The sequence below is a fragment of the Triturus cristatus genome, chromosome 12 (genome assembly GCF_964204655.1).
Source record: "Triturus cristatus chromosome 12, aTriCri1.1, whole genome shotgun sequence".
Lineage (NCBI taxonomy): Eukaryota > Metazoa > Chordata > Amphibia > Caudata > Salamandridae > Triturus > Triturus cristatus.
In genome coordinates, this window is record NC_140595.1 from 294,674,159 (window position 1) to 294,699,560 (window position 25,402).

Consider the following 25,402-nt stretch of genomic DNA (forward strand, 5'->3'; position numbering starts at 1 on the left):
CAAATGACTCAAGCCACACAATTGACAAATGGCTTTGGAGGACAGTTTGAACAAAAAAAATCTCCTTCACAGCCCAGCATGGTTTAAAACCAACTTTAATTTTGGTGCGCTGAACTCTTCAGGACAAAACTAAGAGCTGGTAAGTAGCATTTGGTACTTTGGTCCTCTTATGGCGACTTGAATAGCTTTGTCTCTTAAATAAGGCCTATTAGAGCTTAATTATACCTATCTTCATTCATGTGATTACAACATATTTTCATCTCTGGAACCAGGTGCCCTTTGGAGCTGGAATTGAGGATCAGTTCTTCACACCAAGAAGGTGACATAAGTATAGAAGAATGCATTGAAAGACATGCAAGAAGTACTAAGGCTTCAGATTATGGGTATTGTGTCCTTCAGGATCAAGGACTTTTCAACATACTGCATAAATGTTTGGACTGGAATCCTGACGAAGACCTTCCCTACTATGACTCCCCTTGATAGAGGTAAAAAAGTGCCAACTGAAAATTAACTGAGGAGCAGATATACCACTGGACACTGAATAAGGGTGGAAGTCTAAAATAGTGTAAATCAAAAATGCCCCTGACCCTCTGCAAAAGATAATTTACAGTTGTACAGAACTGAGGCACTTTAAATAATTGTGGCCCATTCTATGCCCAAAAAGTTTTAAAATTGTGTATGGTGTATGCCAAAAACATCATATTCATTAGGAACTAATATGGTAAAATAAATTATGTCGGATATTACTGTGTTGGGCTGAATTTATATGAATTTTACATTTTGCTCAGAAATTGTGGAAAAGGGTTTTTCTGCCTAAAAGAAATAAATGAATACAAAACTCAAACATGACAGGGAATCACTATGAGAGGAGTCCAGATGTGCTATTGATATTAAGTTACAGTAATTCAAACTAATAAAGCCATCACTTGAATCAAGTCCAATACGCTGTATTTTAACTTTTGAATGAGTATATATCTTAATGGCTGAGAAGAGGTTATGACGTTACACATTGACAACAACTAAAGACATCTCATGCCAGAGGCAGGATTAAAACTATACTCTACTAACCAACACAGTTCAAATGAAGATATTCAATGTCCAATGCTTGATGTGGTTAGGAAAGGATTAGTGATAATGTATAAGGAGGAGACATACCTCTGTGTAAAGGCAAGCATTATTTATTCGAACACAAATACAGAATCTGTTATCTTTTATTTCTCTTAATAAGTATTATGGTGTCTCTTTCATAAGAATTAGTAGTGGGATGTGCTTTTTCATCTGTGGTATATCCCCTTTCAAGGTTCCTTGATCAGCACAGTCACTAGAAACCGTAGTCCTGGTTGAAAGTCTGCGACTAGTTACTAGCCATCCTCATCTGGTCCCATGCCTTGCGGTATGTTTTCAAAGACATCTGCAGTGGGAAAGAGAGTTAAGAGAATGGTAAACTGGACTAAATCTGTGCCTCAATATTTATAGCCATAAATGCAGGAGTGTACACGCAGCTGGATTGCAGTTCCCTCGTATGCCAATGGGCTACCTACAGGCACACAGGAAAATTATGCAAATGACTTCAAATAGAGGCAGACATGAGTTATATATGGATAACTGCATAGATGTGCATTCAGAATCTTCTCTCTAGTTAAATAAGGTCTATTAGAGCGTAATTGTCCCTATCTTAATTCATGTGATTAAACCATTTTTACATCAATGGAAACAGGTGGCCATTGGAGCTGGAATCTGGAATTGAGGATCAGTTCTTCAGGTCAAGAAGTCAATATAAGTGTAGAATGTACTGAAAGACTTGCAAGTAGTGCTATTCCTTCAGACTAGGATGGCGAACTACCTACAAGTACACAGGAAATTGTGCAAATGTCAAATAGTGGCAGACATGAGCTGTTTATGGATAGTTGCATACAAGGTTCATTTAAAATCTACAATTATTCAGTTAAAATGTAATATAAAGAACATCTAAACAAACAGGATTTACAAAGCAATGCAAGACACCATACTTACCTAACTATTAGTGGGGGTTGGAGGAATAAGGATAAATCTCTAGGGCTCTAAAAGATACAAAGCACCACCTTCAGAGACTTTCCACAATATTAGGACAACGAAGAGTGTGAAAATATGGCAACTAGCAAGTAACACATGTGCTAGTTGGTAGAGAATTTATGGGTGGTTTTAGCCTTAATACAGTCTTGCATCTGTCTTACATTATATATATATATATATATATATTACAAATGAATTCCTCAATGTATATATTTTGTAGTTTCAGCATCAAAACTTTTTTTGAACAATGAATTTAGTTCTGTTGGAACAGCGTTAGTACAGTGATGCATAACACACCATTAAGTCTTTCTGCTATGTCCGTTGGTTTGTTCCGTGAACATGTGACCTCAGTGGGAAGGGCATTTTATTTAAAAATGGCATCTATTACACACAGCCTTTATGTGAACAAGGGCGCCTGAGCCCGAAACGCGTCATCTGTCGACTGCTGTTTGGTGAATTAAAACATCTTGCCTGAAATCAGAAGTGGTTCGTGTCTCTCTCTTCGCCGCCGGGGGTTCTCTGGTGGAAGTGGAAGGAGTACTGGTTCGAAATATATATATATATATATATATCCATATGCAAGCACACCACAATTGAGGCGCCACACACGGTATGTTGGTTCACCTTTTTAATTGGCAGGATGGCAGGGAAATAACAGCACCACCTTGTCAGCAAAGTTCATGGCCATACGCGTTTCAGGTTAGTCACCCTTGTTCACTGGCATCCGGTGGGGAGAAAGCAGCAACAGTTCTTTCGCCGCATTCGCAGCTATTTGAAGTAAGTCCGCCCTAATGGGCGTGTCTCAAAATTGCATTGTGGTCTTTGTTGTTCTTGATCCATAGTGGTTTGCCGCTGTAGCCCCAAGTAGCTTTAAACCTATAGTAGGTTACTGTCCCAGGTAGGGCTGAGTCCCCGCCTTTGTAGATCCCACCAACATGGTCACACCGTTCCTCTGTAGCTCGTTGTACTCAACGCGCTGGAGCCGCACATCTGCAGCGGGGCGTCTCGCGATCCGGAGCCGACCGCTATATATCCATATGCAAGCACACCACAATTGAGGCGCCACACACGGTATGTTGGTTCACCTTTTTAATTGGCAGGATGGCAGGGAAATAACAGCACCACCTTGTCAGCAAAGTTCATGGCCATACGCGTTTCAGGTTAGTCACCCTTGTTCACTGGCATCCGGTGGGGAGAAAGCAGCAACAGTTCTTTCGCCGCATTCGCAGCTATTTGAAGTAAGTCCGCCCTAATGGGCGTGTCTCAAAATTGCATTGTGGTCTTTGTTGTTCTTGATCCATAGTGGTTTGCCGCTGTAGCCCCAAGTAGCTTTAAACCTATAGTAGGTTACTGTCCCAGGTAGGGCTGAGTCCCCGCCTTTGTAGATCCCACCAACATGGTCACACCGTTCCTCTGTAGCTCGTTGTACTCAACGCGCTGGAGCCGCACATCTGCAGCGGGGCGTCTCGCGATCCGGAGCCGACCGCTATATATCCATATGCAAGCACACCACAATTGAGGCGCCACACACGGTATGTTGGTTCACCTTTTTAATTGGCAGGATGGCAGGGAAATAACAGCACCACCTTGTCAGCAAAGTTCATGGCCATACGCGTTTCAGGTTAGTCACCCTTGTTCACTGGCATCCGGTGGGGAGAAAGCAGCAACAGTTCTTTCGCCGCATTCGCAGCTATTTGAAGTAAGTCCGCCCTAATGGGCGTGTCTCAAAATTGCATTGTGGTCTTTGTTGTTCTTGATCCATAGTGGTTTGCCGCTGTAGCCCCAAGTAGCTTTAAACCTATAGTAGGTTACTGTCCCAGGTAGGGCTGAGTCCCCGCCTTTGTAGATCCCACCAACATGGTCACACCGTTCCTCTGTAGCTCGTTGTACTCAACGCGCTGGAGCCGCACATCTGCAGCGGGGCGTCTCGCGATCCGGAGCCGACCGCTATATATCCATATGCAAGCACACCACAATTGAGGCGCCACACACGGTATGTTGGTTCACCTTTTTAATTGGCAGGATGGCAGGGAAATAACAGCACCACCTTGTCAGCAAAGTTCATGGCCATACGCGTTTCAGGTTAGTCACCCTTGTTCACTGGCATCCGGTGGGGAGAAAGCAGCAACAGTTCTTTCGCCGCATTCGCAGCTATTTGAAGTAAGTCCGCCCTAATGGGCGTGTCTCAAAATTGCATTGTGGTCTTTGTTGTTCTTGATCCATAGTGGTTTGCCGCTGTAGCCCCAAGTAGCTTTAAACCTATAGTAGGTTACTGTCCCAGGTAGGGCTGAGTCCCCGCCTTTGTAGATCCCACCAACATGGTCACACCGTTCCTCTGTAGCTCGTTGTACTCAACGCGCTGGAGCCGCACATCTGCAGCGGGGCGTCTCGCGATCCGGAGCCGACCGCTATATATCCATATGCAAGCACACCACAATTGAGGCGCCACACACGGTATGTTGGTTCACCTTTTTAATTGGCAGGATGGCAGGGAAATAACAGCACCACCTTGTCAGCAAAGTTCATGGCCATACGCGTTTCAGGTTAGTCACCCTTGTTCACTGGCATCCGGTGGGGAGAAAGCAGCAACAGTTCTTTCGCCGCATTCGCAGCTATTTGAAGTAAGTCCGCCCTAATGGGCGTGTCTCAAAATTGCATTGTGGTCTTTGTTGTTCTTGATCCATAGTGGTTTGCCGCTGTAGCCCCAAGTAGCTTTAAACCTATAGTAGGTTACTGTCCCAGGTAGGGCTGAGTCCCCGCCTTTGTAGATCCCACCAACATGGTCACACCGTTCCTCTGTAGCTCGTTGTACTCAACGCGCTGGAGCCGCACATCTGCAGCGGGGCGTCTCGCGATCCGGAGCCGACCGCTATATATCCATATGCAAGCACACCACAATTGAGGCGCCACACACGGTATGTTGGTTCACCTTTTTAATTGGCAGGATGGCAGGGAAATAACAGCACCACCTTGTCAGCAAAGTTCATGGCCATACGCGTTTCAGGTTAGTCACCCTTGTTCACTGGCATCCGGTGGGGAGAAAGCAGCAACAGTTCTTTCGCCGCATTCGCAGCTATTTGAAGTAAGTCCGCCCTAATGGGCGTGTCTCAAAATTGCATTGTGGTCTTTGTTGTTCTTGATCCATAGTGGTTTGCCGCTGTAGCCCCAAGTAGCTTTAAACCTATAGTAGGTTACTGTCCCAGGTAGGGCTGAGTCCCCGCCTTTGTAGATCCCACCAACATGGTCACACCGTTCCTCTGTAGCTCGTTGTACTCAACGCGCTGGAGCCGCACATCTGCAGCGGGGCGTCTCGCGATCCGGAGCCGACCGCTATATATCCATATGCAAGCACACCACAATTGAGGCGCCACACACGGTATGTTGGTTCACCTTTTTAATTGGCAGGATGGCAGGGAAATAACAGCACCACCTTGTCAGCAAAGTTCATGGCCATACGCGTTTCAGGTTAGTCACCCTTGTTCACTGGCATCCGGTGGGGAGAAAGCAGCAACAGTTCTTTCGCCGCATTCGCAGCTATTTGAAGTAAGTCCGCCCTAATGGGCGTGTCTCAAAATTGCATTGTGGTCTTTGTTGTTCTTGATCCATAGTGGTTTGCCGCTGTAGCCCCAAGTAGCTTTAAACCTATAGTAGGTTACTGTCCCAGGTAGGGCTGAGTCCCCGCCTTTGTAGATCCCACCAACATGGTCACACCGTTCCTCTGTAGCTCGTTGTACTCAACGCGCTGGAGCCGCACATCTGCAGCGGGGCGTCTCGCGATCCGGAGCCGACCGCTATATATCCATATGCAAGCACACCACAATTGAGGCGCCACACACGGTATGTTGGTTCACCTTTTTAATTGGCAGGATGGCAGGGAAATAACAGCACCACCTTGTCAGCAAAGTTCATGGCCATACGCGTTTCAGGTTAGTCACCCTTGTTCACTGGCATCCGGTGGGGAGAAAGCAGCAACAGTTCTTTCGCCGCATTCGCAGCTATTTGAAGTAAGTCCGCCCTAATGGGCGTGTCTCAAAATTGCATTGTGGTCTTTGTTGTTCTTGATCCATAGTGGTTTGCCGCTGTAGCCCCAAGTAGCTTTAAACCTATAGTAGGTTACTGTCCCAGGTAGGTAGCTGCGAATGCGGCGAAAGAACTGTTGCTGCTTTCTCCCCACCGGATGCCAGTGAACAAGGGTGACTAACCTGAAACGCGTATGGCCATGAACTTTGCTGACAAGGTGGTGCTGTTATTTCCCTGCCATCCTGCCAATTAAAAAGGTGAACCAACATACCGTGTGTGGCGCCTCAATTGTGGTGTGCTTGCATATGGATATATAGCGGTCGGCTCCGGATCGCGAGACGCCCCGCTGCAGATGTGCGGCTCCAGCGCGTTGAGTACAACGAGCTACAGAGGAACGGTGTGACCATGTTGGTGGGATCTACAAAGGCGGGGACTCAGCCCTACCTGGGACAGTAACCTACTATAGGTTTAAAGCTACTTGGGGCTACAGCGGCAAACCACTATGGATCAAGAACAACAAAGACCACAATGCAATTTTGAGACACGCCCATTGGGGCGGACTTACTTCAAATAGCTGCGAATGCGGCGAAAGAACTGTTGCTGCTTTCTCCCCACCGGATGCCAGTGAACAAGGGTGACTAACCTGAAACGCGTATGGCCATGAACTTTGCTGACAAGGTGGTGCTGTTATTTCCCTGCCATCCTGCCAATTAAAAAGGTGAACCAACATACCGTGTGTGGCGCCTCAATTGTGGTGTGCTTGCATATGGATATATAGCGGTCGGCTCCGGATCGCGAGACGCCCCGCTGCAGATGTGCGGCTCCAGCGCGTTGAGTACAACGAGCTACAGAGGAACGGTGTGACCATGTTGGTGGGATCTACAAAGGCGGGGACTCAGCCCTACCTGGGACAGTAACCTACTATAGGTTTAAAGCTACTTGGGGCTACAGCGGCAAACCACTATGGATCAAGAACAACAAAGACCACAATGCAATTTTGAGACACGCCCATTGGGGCGGACTTACTTCAAATAGCTGCGAATGCGGCGAAAGAACTGTTGCTGCTTTCTCCCCACCGGATGCCAGTGAACAAGGGTGACTAACCTGAAACGCGTATGGCCATGAACTTTGCTGACAAGGTGGTGCTGTTATTTCCCTGCCATCCTGCCAATTAAAAAGGTGAACCAACATACCGTGTGTGGCGCCTCAATTGTGGTGTGCTTGCATATGGATATATATATATATATATATATATATATATATATATATATATATATATATATATATATATATATATATATATATATATATATATATATATATATATCAAAAGAAGGTCAAATCTCCTGCTCACGACAGCCTGATTCTGTTTAGAAAGACGCACTCATTCGTGTTTTTCAGAAGTTTGAGGCGGCTTTATTTTAATTAATTGCCGTACACACGAGTGAGTGCGTCTTTCTAAACAGAATAATACTGTCGTGAGCAGGAGATTTGACCTTCTTTTGATTGAAACCGGCGTGGCCCTGCCGGAAAAAACGCACCGCCTTGGATTAGAGCGCCGGCGTCAACAAGGGCTACAATGTGGCAATATATATATATATATATATATATATATATATATATATATATATATATATATATATATATATATATATATATATATATATATATATTGAAAAAAACAAAGGTTAAAGGGACGTTATAGTTAGGAAATGGAATTTAAAAAACCTTAGAAATGCACTGAAAAAAACAAAGTTACAGGGACGTCATAGTTCGGCACAGGATTCACTTGTACAAAACAAGTGAAATTCAACAGTTATAGTTAGCTGATGTAACTATAACTTGTGCCCCCACAAAGCACCACTTATGACCTCACATATTACATCACTCATGATATGGTCAGTGACATCACTGATTACATCATCCACAAAATCAGTAACACACCCACTCACACCCTCATAGAACCTTTCATACACCCATTCCCACACAACCATTCACAAACCCATTCACAGACCTATACCATGGCCTCCGAAGACCTCTCAGAAATCCAGCTGTGTGGGACTTACTGGAGGTAACAGAAGGAGTTGTTCACCCCAAGGACCCTCAGCAGCCAAGGGGGCTTCATCCCCCAACTAGTAGCGTGCCAGGAGGCATGTTTGCACAGTGGTAGAGAAAGGGGGCGGGCCATGAAGGCCCTTTCAGCAATCCCGCTGTGTGGGGCTTACTTGGGGTAACAGGAGGACTTGTTGGCCTCAAGGACTCTCTGGAGCTAAGGAGACTTCATCCCCCAACCATCAGTGCACCAAGAGATATATTTGCAGAGTGGTGGAGAAAGGGGGCGTGGCCTCTGACCACCTCTTAGCAATCCCGCTGTGTGGGACTTAGTGGAAGTAACAGGAGGTCTTGTTGGCTCTCAAGGACCCGTAGCAGCCAAGGGGCCTTCATCCCCCAACCAGCAGCATACCAGGAAGTGCAATTTCGGAGTGATGCAGAAAGGGGGAGGGGTCTCAGGCCTCATGCAGGTAGCTTTTTCTTTTTTTAAATTATAAAGAAGGGGGGCGTGCGCTCCCCCCCCCTCATCCCTGGGCCGATTTTGGCTGTGGGAACCTCATCCCCCGGGGCCACGCTGACCCCCGGGCCGATTACGGCCTGGGTACCCCATCCCCCTGGGCCTGGGTTTTTGTTTTTTATTTTAGATTTTTTAGCCTGACCACAATACTGGGTGCCCTGGTCCCACCTAGTTTCTCCAGTTGTGGACTGCAGGGGGAGTCTTCCCTGCCGGCTCATCGCATTCTGCTGGGTGCCGGCATTGCTTTTGAACAGAGGGAGTTGCTGAATATGCAGTTCCCTTTGTCCAAAAGCAATTCTGCTCCACTTTGTGCAAGCAAGAGCATTTTACATACTCCCGCTTGTACGAAACAGAGCAGAGTTTGCTATGGTTTGCCAAGCCATAGCAAACTGCAATATCCTGGGGGTGGGCACCCAGGGACATTGAAGGAGCTGGCCCTGGAGGGTGGCGGTCCACAGGGCCATGTAGGGCTCCAGGTGGGAGCCCTCCTTTGTTTTAATTTGCTCCGGGGAGGTGGTGGTCCCTGGGGCTGTGGGTGGGTCCATGCGGCCCCCGCATCAATTAGAATTAAAGCCCCGGGGAAGTGGCAGCCCCCGGGGGGGATTGTCGTTGCCCCCACAATATTTTCAAGTAAAGCCTCGGGGAGGGGGCAGTCCCCGGGGCTGGGGGTGGTCCAAGAGGCCTTGATTTATAAAATGATATGCTCCTGGGAGGTGGTGGTTCCCAGGGCAATAGTAAGCCCCAGGAAGTGGGAGGCGTGTGGCCCCCCTCCTATATCTGCATAATGCCCCCAGGACCTGGTCCACATGGAGGCTGATAATGAACGATGCGTGGAAGCCTGTGCTTTGTTTTTGTAAATATTTTCAGCTGGATCTGCGGATCCCGCAATTTCTTTTTAAATTATTTTTTGGGCCCTGCAGGCCCCCCCCCCCCCCAAGAGGCCTAGGGGGTCAGGGTGTTTCTTCCCTGCCCCCTTTTCGTTTTGTTTTGCCTTTTTAGTGGGACTTGGTTCAACTGAGTCTTAAAATGGCTGTCAACATTTCCTGGTTGAGGTGTTGGAAGCCAATCAAATTTTATTAGGGTGTCAGTAGGATTTTGGGCTCTGACATATCTATATTTTTTTTTAACTTACATATCTCAAACTGCTGAACGGATTCACACCAAATCTCAAAAAGCATGCTTTCTGGACCAACACCTAGCTTTCTGCCAAATTTGGTAATTCTGTTCACCGTTGGTGGTTGTGTTAAAAAAAAATTAAAATCCCCATAGACGTATAATGGGGGAAACACATTTTGGGGCCCACCCTTTATTCTCGGGCCCCGCTTGACAGATCACCCTGAAACTTTCAACACAGCAGTTGAACCAAAAAAAGGGAAATTTCTTTAAAAAGTTTGCGAAGATTCGTCAACTGGCGCCAAAGTTATTGGCAAAACAAAAAACGCTTTTCCTAAGGAAACTTTGGTCCTAACTATAACTACCTACTGGTGACTGCCAGTAGGTAATATATATATATACTTATATACTCTGAAAAAAAACAAAGGTTACAGGGATTTTATTCTTTGGCTCAGATTTCACATGCACAAAACCATAGAATTTCAGCAGTTATATTTACCTGAGCTAACTATAACTCACGCCCCCCGCAATGCACTACTTAGGACCTCACCTATTACATCACTCATGACATGATCAGTCACATGGTAAAGTTTTTTTTCCAGTCTTGGTATACAGAGGAGATGCAATATTATATTCGGCTTCCTTGTTGCTTCTTTCAGCCTAGCAATTATAAGCAGGGCCAGAGAATTTCGAGGGCCGTACATAACAAAATTATCAATGGGTAGCTGTGGGTTACAGGTGTGTTTTTTTTACATCAGGCCTCTGAGTCACATCTAAAACATCAGTGAAAAACATTGTTGTAACTTACAACTGCCCATTAGTATTAACAACTGAATTCTGAATCCAGTAATTTACTGCTATGACATAAGTTCTGTTACCCACAGTTGCTGTTAGCCACTGTTGATATGCCATAATGAAATTCCTGTCTGAACGTCCTGAGAGCCTGTCAGAGCAGTGCTGGAAAACTGAAAGCACAGATCTTTCAGGGTAGGGAAGGGAAGAAATAGTGTTACATATGTTTTGTTACGTATGCCTACCTCATTATTCCTCTGCCCTTGTGTACTAGTTGAAAGCAGGAGCAGGTGATTTTGGGGGCCATGCATAACATAAAATTATAGATAGGTAAAAAATGAATTCTGGGGATCTTTTTCACCTTGGGGTTCTGAGTGGCAACAAGGACAACTAAAGCTTCAAACCTGATGTCTATTTGATGTCTCTCAAAACCCCTTGATAAAAAACATTTCCATAATTCACTGTTATCCATCAACAACTCTATATGTTGTCAGCTTGCCTAGGGGACCTAAGACTTACTTGGAATATATCTGTGCCGATGCATAGAAAGCCTGGGCAAATCAGCACGGTTTTCCTTCTTAAGGATGTGGCTTATTATTCCTATATGCAAGGAAACCCTTTGGATGCCATGCCTTAATGTGATTGGGAAATAGTTGGACTAACTGGCAATGAACTGTGGAGAGTGTAAAGAACGGAGTGGATTTTCCTCAAACATTTTGCAGTACCCGTAACTTACCTGCCTGTCCCTCTCCCTTTACTGTATGTTTGTTATTGTTAAGGAGTTTGGTTTGTTTCTTTTTGATTATATGTGACATTATGTTTGAGGGTTTTTTGTACATTGTGTAGGCTTTTGGGTACCTCCAATGTCTTTAGGCAAATTAATATGGTGTCTGTACAATTGTTTTTTCTTGCTTAGATGGTTCTATCTGCCCTTTAAAAAATATGCAGACATTGTACAGTCGATGTGATGTGACAGCAGCAATCAGTACATGCGTTTCCGCTACATTCGTACTTTCTAAAGAGGCCGGTATCAGATCAAATGCAGAGTACTCAAAAAGAAAGATATTAAATTAATTACTTACCTGTAACTTTGGTTTTCCAACATATCTTTTACATTTTCCCATGCTTGAATTATTCCCCGTTGTCAGCCTGGGATTCCTAGCATGATGACAGAGAATGATTCAAGCATGTGAAGTTATAAAAGATCCAATGATGGAGAACTAAAGATATCTACTTCAAGCAGCAAGCTACCCATATAACCACCTGCCATTGCCCATTCGGGGGGCTGACAGGAGCTACTAGATCCCAACAGTGAAGGCTGGGGTCATTTGCTTCTGGTGTCCTAGGACCGGCATACTATGGTTCTGCACATTTGGCCAAGTGCAACATTTCCGCCTTTGATTCCCTATGTAGCGAAGGCGAGCAGTCCAAGGCTCTTCAGGGACATACAATGGGGGGCATGAGCACAGAACTCAACAATCAACCAACAGACACAATAAAATATTGTCCAGCCCAGTGATAGTCTTTTAAGAAAAATAAAGTACTTTAATCATGCATCATTACGAGATAATACACAGCCCAATTAGGGGAATGCAATACAGTGATACAATCCTTTTTGGGATTTTCGGTGCTACACCCTACTATGCCAAGCCACCCATTACAGTTTTCCCAAGCGCCTGTGATCCCTGACATCTAATCGGGACAAAGAGCTGGTTAGGCTCAGGTCCAATTACTTATTCACTCCCCAGGTTGTATGCACCGCTAATAGTTCAGTTCTCTTTTTCCCTTCATGGAACCTTCCTTTTCCAATTCTCAGACTCTTTTCTGCACTCAGTTCTTACACCCCGTGATTACAAGCTCTGGCAGCTGGAGTTATGGCAGATGCAGCTGGATGCAGACAGTGGTCTGGTGCCTGTGGTGTTGGTCTGGGAGCTCTTGGGGCTGTGGTGGCAGCCTCCTTGTAATTTTGGTGAGGCGGCCTCTCAGAGCTCCCAGTCTTCGGTAATTACACCTTCCCTACACCGGATAGAGAAGGGACTCTGCAAGTTCGGGGTCTAGGCTGATCTCAATATCACAGATTACTTCATCAGTTGTGGCCACCAGACAGATCAGGGTGTACACCTCTGCATAGCTGAAGCGCCCAGGCTCCAGATGTCGCCAGCAGTAGCACCAGTCTTTCAGCTATGGTGGTCTACCAATCTTGCTTCATGTTTGTTTGTGGAAAACTTGAGAGGCTTCACATTAAAAACGGGATATGGAGACCCATGGATCCACTTCTATATTTGAGTCATCTCCGGCTTTGCTGCTGAGCAGTCTCTTGCCCTCTATGGCTAGACCCCATGCTGAAAACATGCTGGGCTTTTCCTCCTGGACAGTCTCTCCACCTGCAAGGCCAGGTACACTCCCTCCCTCCCTCTTTTAGCAGGCAGGCTGGCCTAAAACGCTAGAAAATTCTCAGCTTCCCCAGCAGAAAATGTAGACTTCTAGTGATGTCTCCTCACCTCTGCAAGATTAGCTGTCAGGCAGCCACCAACCCTGGTCACAGAGAGGGGGCACTAGCGAGCCAGCTGCAAGGTGGCCGCCACGCTGTGAGACTCTGCCGGCTGGGCAGCTAATCCGGCATTTATCCTGTAGGCGGCCTGCCCATCGCGACCCACAAATTAGGGGAATCGACTCTGCTTGGGCTGCTGCACCCGCCAATGCTGGAGTTGGCTATGGCGGGGTGCCGGATATGGTGAATTCGGATGAGACCACCTTTTGTGGCATGATGGCGGAGGCGGCCTGGCTGCAGCCGTGTCTCCTATAGCCCCAGCGTGGAACCGGCTGGAGTGGACGCCGGTGCCTGTTCACTGTTGTGGACCAACATCGGCGATTAGCGCCTGCAGCACAGAGGACCCGTGACCCGTGGCTGCTGAGGATGGGCTGGGACGGGCAGCCTGCGGCTCTACCTTCCGGGCTTAGGCAGAGCCCTACATGGAGCCCCCTGCAGCGACACCTGGGCCCTGATTTCGCAAGTAAGTGGCAGCGTCGCATCGGCAGGGAGATTGCCCGGCGGAAAGAGCGAGCCACTGGCCTGAGGCCGGGAACTGAGCGTGAGCACAGGAACGACCTGTGGGGCCGAGATCCCTGATCAGCGGCGCTCGCTTCTCGCTGGGCCCTGCTTGCTGGGTGTACCCCATGGGGGTGTGCCGCTGGGAGAGAATCGCCTTCGGTAATCCTTGCCTCGCTTGCTCTTCCCTCGGCGGGCCTGACTCCTGGCGTCGAGAGGACGACTGGCACTTCTTGATTGCACTGGTCTGCCGTGGTCCCCCTAGCAAACGCAGTGCCGTTGTGACAATATGGGCAAAACTGACACCAAGCAACCAAAGCTCTACATTGACCCTCTCAAAACCCCCAAGGCGGCCAACCCCCCGGTGGTAGCACCTGAAGGAGAGAACATAGCGACAGCGCTGGACCCGGAGCACTGCAAACGCTCCATGTTTCTTGAGCTGAAGACATCGTTGGCAGCCATTGACTCCATGTCTGACCGCCTGAACCAACTCAAAGATAAAGTTGACAATCATTATGAACGCAACGCGAGGTTGAACAACGCACCTCCGCACTGGAGGATGAGGGAACGGCGACGCGCGAAAAGCTTCACAATATGGAGAAGGTCCTTGAGGTGATTTGCGCCAAAAATGAGGACCTCGAGGCCTGGTCCCGGCACAATAACCTGCACATTCTGGGAGTCCCCGAGTCCACTGCCATGACACGTGTTGAAGATTATATCGAGGACATGCTCTAGGTCCTATTTGAGGACTCACTGTTGTCTGTGTGCGTGGTGGAGCGTACCCACAGATCCCCGGGCAGCCCAGCCCGCCCCATCATCGCAAGGCTGCTGAACTAAAGGGAACGTAACATGGTTCTTCGCAGGGGCCATGATCTGCCGGACTCCTGGTATCAGGGCAATGTTATTTCATTTTCCCCAGACTTCACGATGGCGGTCCAGGCGGCCCGCCGTGAATTTGTATCCGTCAGCAGCAGGACATCAAATACTGTCTCCTGTACCCGACAAAACTACGGGTGTTTCACTCTGGCAAGACGTCTTACTTTACAGACCCCAAGCTGGCTGCTAAGTTCGCCCGCACTCTCAAGCGTCCGAAACCGGCCGCTGTTGTGGATAATGATCGGTGGGCTGGAGATAAGCTCAACGAGAACGACTGAGGGTTATGCAGCTATCTTGCCTTGTTTACTTGGCTCTCATGTACCCTTTGGTTTAATAGTTCCTTTCATTTAATTATTTCTCTATTGCTGCTCGGCTCTTTTGGTACCCCGTGATGGATGGGTGCTGCATGGGCGGATCGACCGCCTGATACTGTGAGCTCTTTATGAGCTCTCGCCCGGCCAGCCAGCTCTCTGGGCTGGGATCCGCCGAGCTTCCTGGTGTTCCCCCTGGGATGAGTCCCGCATTACGATTTGATGTTGGCCCATTAGGCCTAGTTGGGAATGGGTGGGTACTCCTCAGCCTAGTTGGGTGGCTGCTGTGGGTAGGGGTGGGTTGGGGGGGTGATGGTTGCACTGTCTGCAATGTTTTTTGTCTATCTCTTTCTTGTTTTCTTCACTTCCCTTTTTTCCCCCCTCTCTGGCTCAACTATTACAGCTACACGCTATTTGGCTCCTCTCCCTCTCGCTCCCTCATTGCTCACGACTTGTGGTGGTGGGCTGATGGCTGACGACTCTAACACCAAGCGCACGTACAAAGCTATAACCTGGAATGTATGGGGCTTGAACGACTGCAGAAAGGTGAGGCTTGTGGTAGTGTTGTTGAATCGCCATGGGGCAGATATATGCTTCCTGCAGGAGGTGCATCTAACGCGCGATACACACTCGCGCTTGCAAGCGGGCTGGATGGGTGACAAATTTATTGCAGGATACTCTGGGTACGCTCGGGGCACAGCTATCATCCTTCGAAAGGGTCTTCCTTGGCACACACGTACCACTATTCTGGACCCTCAGGGTCGATACATCATGGTTTCGTGGATACCGGGCGGGCGCCCCGTTCGACTGGCCTCGATTTATGGGCCTAAAGATGACAACCCTCAGTTTTTTAGCGAAGTGTGGAGGCTTGTGGAATCTCTTGGCCCTGGGACGGTGCTTTGGGGTAGAGACTTCAACGTGGTACTCAACCCTGATAGGGGCAGGATGGGGGGCTCGCGTTGTCCTCACCCTCAGGGTGTAGCGCAGCATCAGGTGCTGATGGAGGATTATAGTCTGACGGATGACTGGCGTGGGCTCCACCCGAACGGCCGTGAGGGCACCTGCGTCTCCATTGCGGGCCCAACATGGTCCAGGATAGACTACTGGATCATCTCTCATGATGCAGATGGCTGGGTCCATCGCTGCTCAAACCTTGCACGCTCCCTTTCGGACCAGGCCCCGGTGCCACTGGAATTCGCGCTGCCTGGTACGCCGAGAAGGTCCTTCAGCTGGAGACTCCCCGCAGGAGCTCTCCGTGATCAGGTCTTCCAGGAAGACATCGAGCTTGCAATCACAAAATACTTTGAGCTCAATGAAGGATTGGTTGACTCCCCATCAAGGCTATGGGAAGCTTTTAAAACAGTGATCAGAGGCAAATGTATAGCTAAACAAATCGGTGTCCTTCGCTCTCTTCGGGGGAGACTTGAGGCGCCTTGCAGGCGACATACGACTGCTGGAACAGGAATACTTTGACACTAACCGACTTTCCCTTCTCGCCCAGATTAAATCCAAGCTGAAAGAATCTGATGAGGCTGTAATGCGGGAGACGCACTATCTGGGGAGGGAGGCGCGAGCCCGTCGGTACGGTGAAGGTGATAGAGCCGGTAAGACCATGGCAGGATTGCTTCGGAAGCCGTGGGCTAATGACTATATTTGCGAGTTGCGCTCTGGCGAGGACGAGTTAGTGGTGGGACAAGATGCAGTCCAGGCCGAAATGATGGTGTTTTACACCTCGCTGTACGTCTAGCATCAGCCGGAAGTCCCTGCTGACCTGCTTTCATTTTTTGACTCGATCAAACTGGTCTGGCTAAGTGATGCTCATCGCAGGTACTTGGACAAACCTTTCTCCGTAGAGGAGGTAGTTGGAGTAATTCGTGCCATACCAGGGGACAAAGCCCCAGGGCGAGAAGGCCTCACCCAAACCTTTTATAAGGAGTTTGCACCGCTGCTCACGCCCCATCTGCTTAAAATGTACGAAGACTCCTTGGGGATGGGCGTCCTTACCCCCTCCTTTCGGAAGGCACTGCTCGCGACCATACTTAAGCCGAATAAAGATCCATTATTATGCGATTCCTACCGCCCTCTCTCCATGATTAATGTTGATAATAAAATTCTCGCAAAGCTTCTCGCCTTGCGTCTGCTACCCTTACTTCCTACGATTCTTCGGCCAGATCAATGCGGCCCAAGTTGGCAGATCTAAGGGCAAGCGAGAGAGTGTAAGGTGGAAACATTCATTGGATAGTCTCCGCACCTCGAGAGAGTGTAAGGTGGAAACATTCTTTGGATAGTCTCCGCACCTCCACTAAGAAGGGGGACCCCTGGTATATGATAATGGCAGGTAAGGCAGGGGAAATAAGGAAAACCAAAGAAGAGAGATACCTGCCAAGATAATTCAAAAAGGCCCTATAAAGGGTCCGGGGATAGGTAACCACACACCGTGTGCAGACCAGGACACAATTCAAATAGACAGCAATCTCATTAAATCACACTCAGGTTTATTCATTTTTTAGTTTGATCAACATTGTTTAACTGAATTAAATAAGATAACATTTCAAGATTCACATGAGTATAATAGCTCAGTCCCACACATCTCATTCACAAACCACAATCATACTAACACACATTCCACAATAGCATCATTCTATTAACAACAACACATAAATTTGGTTCACATAAATAAAAGCACATTGAAATCGTAAGGCTGCCATAGGATGGTTAAATAACAATTTGGCAGTTGTCATCCTACAAAATATGGGTAGTGACGTTTCAGCTACCCAGAGACCTAAAAAACGCCAACGCGCATTTCGGTGTCAGGCCCCAGCCGGGGCTACACCTTCATCAGGGCGAAGATGAGCAGGTAGTGTGGGACAGACACACCTAAGGGTCGTATTCTTTTCAGGAGATCGAACAGCAGTTGTTCCACAGCCTATGTAATGTATTCCAAAGACGGTCAATAACCAATGAGGGCCAAAAGGGAGGGGTAATCAGTTTCCAGAATGCGGACTAAGTATGGAGACTATCTCATCAGGAGATACGGTAGGTGATAAAGAATTTTATGCCAATCATGCGCGGTAAACAGGATTGATACCTCGATGTTCAGGCAGGTAGGCATACAGCAGAAAATTTGTCTCAGCAGTATACGTGTGAATAAACTTCCTCTGCTAGCGAGTTTTTTTAATTATCTTGGCAGATAGCTCTCTTCTTTAGTCTCTGCACCTCCACCATGAAGTGCTTTGTGCACCAGGCATAAGGCCTTGAATTCCACCTGCTGTTGGATAGGAAGCCAGTGCAGTGATTTGATTCCTGCCGAGGTAGATTGTCCTTTAGGAATGTTTAGAAGTAGTCTTGCTGCAGCATTCTGTAGAGACTGCAGTTTTCTCAACTGGAACTTGTCAATCCCCAAGAAAAGGACATTGCAATAGTCCAGTTTAGACAGGAAAAGTGCCACCACAACCGTCTTTTGCAGTTCTTGTGAAATGAACGGGAAGATTTTTCTCAAGGTTTTTAATAAGAAGAAACAGGATGAAGTAAGACTATTTACGTGGGCAGAGAAATTTAATTGCCATCAAAAATCACCCCAAGATTCCTGACCTTGGGGACGGGACACTGGCATTGTCCAGCCTCCACCGGCCACCAAGAGTCGTTCCACAGGGGCCGGCCAGAGCCAAACTCAATCACCTCCGTTTTATCAGTGTAAATTTTCAGGAAGCTGTGGTCCGTTCATGTCATGATCTCAGTAAGACAGGCATGAAACCTGGCAGCTGTGGCCTCAGCCTGGTTGTTGATGGAGATAACGAGCTGAGAATCATCAGCATATGAGACCATGGCGAAACCATGCCTCCTGATAAGTCTGGCCAACGGAGTGACATAGATTGACCCGACTGCATTCTACCCCTTTTGAATGGCTCTCTCAGCACCGGTAGCGTTCCTAACTCTTTCAAAGAGGCCATTCTGGTGCCGCTTCTGAAGAAACCTGGTTTGGACCCTGCGGAACACACTAACTACCGCCCAATATCGCTTTTGCCTTATTTCTCCAAACTTATCGAGGCTCACGTCACCCGGTGTCTTTCCAGCTTCATCGAGACCTCCTGTTACTTGGAGCCCAACCAAGCTGGCTTTCGGCCAGCCCACTCCACTGAGGCTGTTATTTTAGCAGTTCTGGACACTCTGAGGTGGAATGCCGATACAGGGATCCCCCAGGCCCTTGTACTCCTGGATTTGTCCGCCGCGTTCGACACGGTTGATCATAACATCCTTCTCCAACGTGTCGAGCAGGCGGGCATCCAGGGCCCGGCCCTGCAGTGGACCCAGTCCTTTCTGAATGACAGAACACAAGCTGTCCGCCAGGGTCCTTACACTGCGCCCAAAACCCCCACCACCTGTGGGGTCCCTCAGGGCTCTGCCCTGTCACCTCTGTTGTTTAATCTTTACCTCCGTCCCTTAATCCACTCGCTTCACAGCTGGGACGTCACAGTGTTTAATTATGCTGATGACTTGCAGATCATCTTTCCACTCGATTCTCCGGATGCTGTAAACAACTTCTGTTCCACCATGATACACATCCAGGAGTGGATGGACTGCAATCAGTTAAAATTAAACCCCGGCAAAACGGAGCTTCTCCTCCCTGGCTCTAGCCCCTCCTATTGGGGCCCACAGTTCTGGCCTGATAACTTTGGCCCTCCCCCGGTCCCTCTGAAATCAGTAAAAAGCCTAGGCGTGACCATCGATGCCGAACTTTCTCTCAGACCTCATGTGGGCACTGTGATCTCCTCTTGTATGTTCCAGCTCCATAAAATAAGCAAAGTGAGTCACCTACTATCATCTGCCGCTCTTATCCAGGTAGTCATTTCCCTGGTACTTTCTCGTCTGGACTTCTCTAACTCCTTGTACTACGGCCTCCCGAAATCCCTGTTGCATCGTCTCCAGGTTGTACAGAATCAAGCAGCCCGTCTAATTTACAACTCTCCCAGATGGCAGTCGGCCAAACCTCTGCTACATAAATTGCACTGGCTACCCATAGAACAAAGGGCGGCATTCAAGTTGGGCTGCCTCACGTTCAAATCTCTCCATTGCCCCAGTCCTGCTTTTCTGACGATTCTCATCAATCCTCACCGCCCTACACGCAATCTACGCTCAGCCCTCCTTAACCTGCTTGTTGTCCCTAAATCTAAAACCAACAAATTTGGCGGACGCCGATTTTCCAACCTTGCTCCTCAGTTCTGGAACCCTCTTCCCTTACCCATCAAATCCAGCGGCTCTCTTCTTCATTTCAGAAAATTGCTTAAAACCTTTCTTTTCTCCCTACCTGGCTAATCCCTACCTCCTCTGGTCCCCCTGACTCCCCTCTGTCTTTTTAGCGCCAGGAAACCCATGGTGTCAGTGCGCTCTACAAATATCACTTAACATAACATAACATAACATAGATGTTAAACATAGCAGGAGAGAGGGCCAATCCCTGTGGTACACCACATGGCAGTTGGAAACTATCCGATTGTAGACCATCCCAGTGCAACCTTTGCTCTCTTACCTCTAAAAAGGAGGCGGGGAGGGCCAGGGCAGTACCATCGACCCCTACATCCCTCAGCCGCTGCACCAACACCGTGTGATTCACGGTGTCAAATGCATGTATGTGGACGATACACCTGTTTACCCTGCATTGGACATTGGAAATTCCGGTCCCAAAACATACATAGATGCCACTCAGACAAAAAAGCCTTAAAGCATCAACTGATAAGAAACGTTTGATGGTGAACTGCAAATTATGATAACCACCCCTGCCCACGGCTTCCTTGTTTGTATAATCATGCAAAAAGGCCAGTGCATTACACTGTACTATTCACAGAACCTACCTGCATTGTCTTTCAGCTTACCAAACTACAATAAAAGATATTATATTAAAAAAATGTACCTCTATAGACTTCCAGAATTCTCAACCAAGCTACATAGTAAATTCATAGTGAACTGAGTATGTAAATGTTCCAATTATCATAAGAGTACAGCTATTTATCTCCTCTATGAGAGCCCCCTTGAGGGGTGAAAGGATGGGTGAAGCAATGCATGTTGTCGACTAGTACTTAGTGGGCAATCTGCTTGGGGCACCACATAGACCTACCAACCCTCTAAGTGGGTTAGGGTACTTGAGCAGTTATCCAACCTAGGGAGAGCTGGGTGCTGGCTTCCAAAGTATAGCAACCTGTCAGGCTAGTGCCTAGGATTCCACTAGGATGGGAAATGGCAACCCATTTCACAAGTGCACCCAAAGTAAGGAAAGGGTGGTTTCCCCATCAGTCTGGACGTTGTAACAAATGGTATCGTCCTTCTGGCTCATCACTGACGCAGCTGAGTAAGGATGGGAAGCAGATAGCAAGCATCTTGATATGACGATAGAGTAGAGGTGTCCATATTGAAGCAAGGACTCTGCAAAGAGGTAGGCAGCACCTAGGCACTGTTTATCCCCAGCACTGTGATGCACGTTCACTATAGCCCCGTGCAAATGGAACAAAAGGTTGATTCCACATATGTTTGTGTGTATGTTAGTGACCAAAAGTGGTACTCTTACGTCTGGAAGCAGCTCCACATCTTTTGGTAATGTGCATCAATTATATCCAGTGAATGACTATACACTAAAGTCTTTTAGGTAAGCTGAGGTGATACCCAACTATTATGCGTTGTGTGGGTTTTTTGTTCAGAAAGGACAGAGGAAGCTTTGTGTTAAGCACAAACGATTCCCCTTGGGGAGCGAAAGTATGCATTCTTTGCACATAACACTATAAAAGTCCATCACGCCAGGAACCTGAAGAGCTTCTCCTTTTGACACTGCAGATTGAACCAATTCTGGTTGTTCTAAGTGGGATGGGGTACTATTTCCTACCTCATGATGGGCATTGTCAATAATAGCTACCGGGGGTACCACAAACAAATAATGAGTATGGAACATCACATTGGTTATATATATGCTTGTCGCATATGGAAATGCTAGGGGTCTTCTTTCCTTGATCCGGGAATTCCATAACACACAATCAATTTTCCCCATCAATTTAGGTCATTCTGGGCACAGCACCAACCATATATACACTCTAAACGATCTTAAACAAGGTTGTGTGCTGGCTGTTACATTATTCAATTCATATTTGGGAGATTTGCCTTCTCTCCTGAGAACCTAATGTCTTCACAGACCGCCACTTTCGGTGATTACCAGTTATCACTGTTAATGTATGCTGATGATTTAGTCTTAATTAATCAGACGCCATAAGGGTTTCAGATATTCACAGCTTAGTGACCTATAATATGACCAGCCATCTTGTGATTAATCTGTTAAAGAAAAACTTCTGAAAACTGACAGGATAAAGTGTATATTTAATTGGTACCATCTAGAGAACCAAACTGAACAGATGAAAACATACTTATTTTGGTATGACCCTGACATCCTCACTATCCTGGAATAGTAATAACACGCATTTGACTCTTAAAATATGCCAGATTGTTTCAAGGTTTCAGTTAATGCAGATACGCTTTGTAGTAGTTGGCTTTAGGGGCTTTGGATTTTAAAATTAATATGCTGCTTTGTATGATGCAGCCACGTATTTGGGATCTGTTGATGAGAAACTAAATTGCAATGTATATTATGGTATGAGAGGAGAATTACATTTACGGAAAGGAATCTGCATTGTTGACAGTACAGCTTAGTAGAACGTCTCCTAATCTGATGGCTGCCAAATCTCCTGTACTTTGCTGGGCAAGATTAGAATGTGCTTATCCTCAATCAATTCCAGGTTTGAGATTAAATGAACAGATCACCGCATAAACATGGTGCGTTAGCACATATGGTAGAACTACAAACTCTCCCGAAGACAGACTTGCCGACAGACACTATCGGATGGTCCAAGGGTCAACTTAGCAAACATTTAAATGTCATGACAGCAAACAAGATCTAGCAGTGTAATGTATGTTTACTTGTTTATCTTATTTGTTAAAACCTTTATGCATTGAAAAATGATGATGATGACAGCAAACATACGTTTTTAAATGATATTCAGTCAGTAACACAACTGAACATTATATCAGATTTGTAGTCGTTACTCAAGTTTTAGTCCACAAGAGATATATAAACAAGCAAGATATATAATTATGTGAAAAACATTTATGAAATTAAATTTTCAAACCCAGATGATAACCTTATCACCAGGCTTATTTCGCGTAGGTACACTTAAATGCTGTAGGCTCTACAAAATGGATGAAAAGTAATCAGCTCACAGTTTATTTATTTGTCCCTATATGTACAATATTTGCATGAAATATTTAAGAAAAATACATAGCACTCATAACACGTGCAATATTAACCTTGCTTTCCAGTTTCTAAATAGTGGAGTGTAAAACAAAATGTGTTCTGCTGCCGTAAAGAGATCTACCAGAGTAGTATGGTGGATAGTGGTTCTGTATCAGTTTTAGGGAATTTATGAATTAGCATTAGGGGTGGGCGAAATTTGCGAAATTCACTTTCGCAAATGATCGCAAAAATGTTAAAAATCTCCGCAAACACGCGGAAATATCGCGAAGATGCGGAAGTTTTTTTCCCACCCATTCGCGGTATGTTCTGCGTGGTCGCGGCTCACCAACTTACCCATGCGGTTGCTCGCGGGCGCGGCCATCTTGTTTTCACTTGTCTCGCGGTGCATGATCGCAAGAAGAAAGACGTGATCGCGCGACGAATGATGTTACTGCGGGCGTGAACTGTCGCGAGACAGCGCAAATGGCTACCAACAATCCAACATCTCGTGCAGAACGCAACTGGATCGGGAAAACTTGTTGGCGAACGCGGGGATTCAGGTAAGGCGATCGCGCGCATGCAAGAATGTATTATTTTACAGCGCGAGCAAGGAAAAAAAATTCCGGTAAAATGCAGATTGCGGAAATTTTTACATTTTCGCGCTCTCCGCAGAACGCGAAAATGTTAAATTATCGCAATTTCCACGAGCGGAACGGATTTTTAGCCCAGGCCTAATTAGCATGCAGTGATTTATTTTAATTTTTAATAAGGACCCTCTGCTATTTTTAGATGCTTTGTGTTGTTATCTTTTGAGGTTCACCTATTTCATTTCAATGTAATGCTATTTATGTATAATGCTAAAATGAGGTTTTACCTAAGATGAATTAATAAAGTTTGAATTGATTCGAATATGTGTTGTATGTGCACACAAAAAACAGTATCAATGTGGGTATTCCTTTCCATGCGTACATAAACACATTCTGTGATGAACTACCTGTTGATACTCATTAATCATTTGCAATCTTATGATTTTTTTTTATATCTCTTAGATCTCCTTACAAAATTGACATGTTGGCTTTTTTCCAGTCATGTCTCAAGTGTCTTGCAGTAATGCCTTTCCAAACTAGTCATGCCTCCACATTCTTGAGTTATGTTGCCAAATCCTATTAGTCTCTCCTGTTCTTAAATCTGGAGTGATACATTTCCCCTCATTTAACCTTGACCCACAAGCATCTCATGTCTCTAGGTTGCCAGTCATGTCTCAGCATCAGAAGTCTGCAGGCGCCTGCTTCAATCTCCCTATACTCTACCTTCGCTCACTTCCCCAATATAGCCTTTACTGGACTCTGCAGAGCAACCTCTGGTTTCTTTTGACCCTCCGGAGAAGCCATGTCTCATCACTATCCCAGTAAGGATTACAACATTCAAGGCCTCTTAATCACCCACTTTTCCATGCCATACTTTTAAGCTCGAGGTGCTACCCATCCCTCAAGTAATAACTCATCAGCCCCCTCTCCCCTGACTGGAACTTCCAGCTCTCAAGTTTATTACTCCCCCTCCCCCCTTTGACGTCCTAGACTTCCCCCTCAATACCCCATTCCCACTATTTCAGTGTTTGATACCTGCATAACGCAGGTTGGGTTCCTTAAGAATGCAAGTAGAAAATGGCCAATTTAGCCTGTAATAAAGCTTGGAGTACGAACATTTCGAACTAATGGAAATGATCTCTGAAGGAGATGGTGAAACAGCTTTAACTGTTTAATGTCTCTTGATTATTTCGTATTAATCCAACACATGATACAAATGCACTGGTATTCTATGGTAGGTTTGGGCAGTGAATTGATTAGTATGGTTTTTATGTCAGTTCCATCTATTATTGTAGATTTCCTACATCTGTGCCTGCTCTAAACCCATGTTATTGTGTTATTTGGCAATGTTCAAGTGCAAATAAAATCATCCCTTTGAACAATCTGAAAGATTAATTGATAAGACACTTGCAGCAAATCACACCCATGTAGAAGTTGAAGTAAAACGTTGGTATAATAGGGAGAAAATGTGGCCCAATGGCCAGAGCTGATGACTTTGGAACGCATTTTGTGTTCCGGGCTCAGCCCATGCCTAAACAAAATCTGTTATGTCATCTGGTTCTTATGTAAAGTGCTCTAATGTCCTTGAGCAAGATTTGTGCTGTAGAAAACAGCACAAAAAAAGAATACAACATACAATGGCCAAAGGCACTGTTTCACACAGCTAAATTCATCTTTTCCAGAAATGGGATTGATCGCAGCTTCTCTGAATGAAAACAACCACCATTGTGTGAAACACAGCAAAGCTAGTGTTTGAAATTGACAGTC

General features: G+C 46.4%; 1 protein-coding gene across 1 annotated transcript in view; it reads right to left on the reverse strand.

The window, feature by feature from the left end:
• Window positions 1–1,162: 1,162 nt before the first annotated feature.
• Window positions 1,163–25,402, reverse strand: part of CFAP263 (cilia and flagella associated protein 263) — a 125,452-nt gene continuing 101,212 nt past the window's right edge. The window contains exon 9 of the mRNA XM_085639908.1: window positions 1,163–1,411. Coding sequence (XP_085496034.1) covers window positions 1,355–1,411 — 57 coding nt within the window. The 3' untranslated portion in view covers window positions 1,163–1,354. The remainder of the gene's footprint in view (window positions 1,412–25,402) is intronic.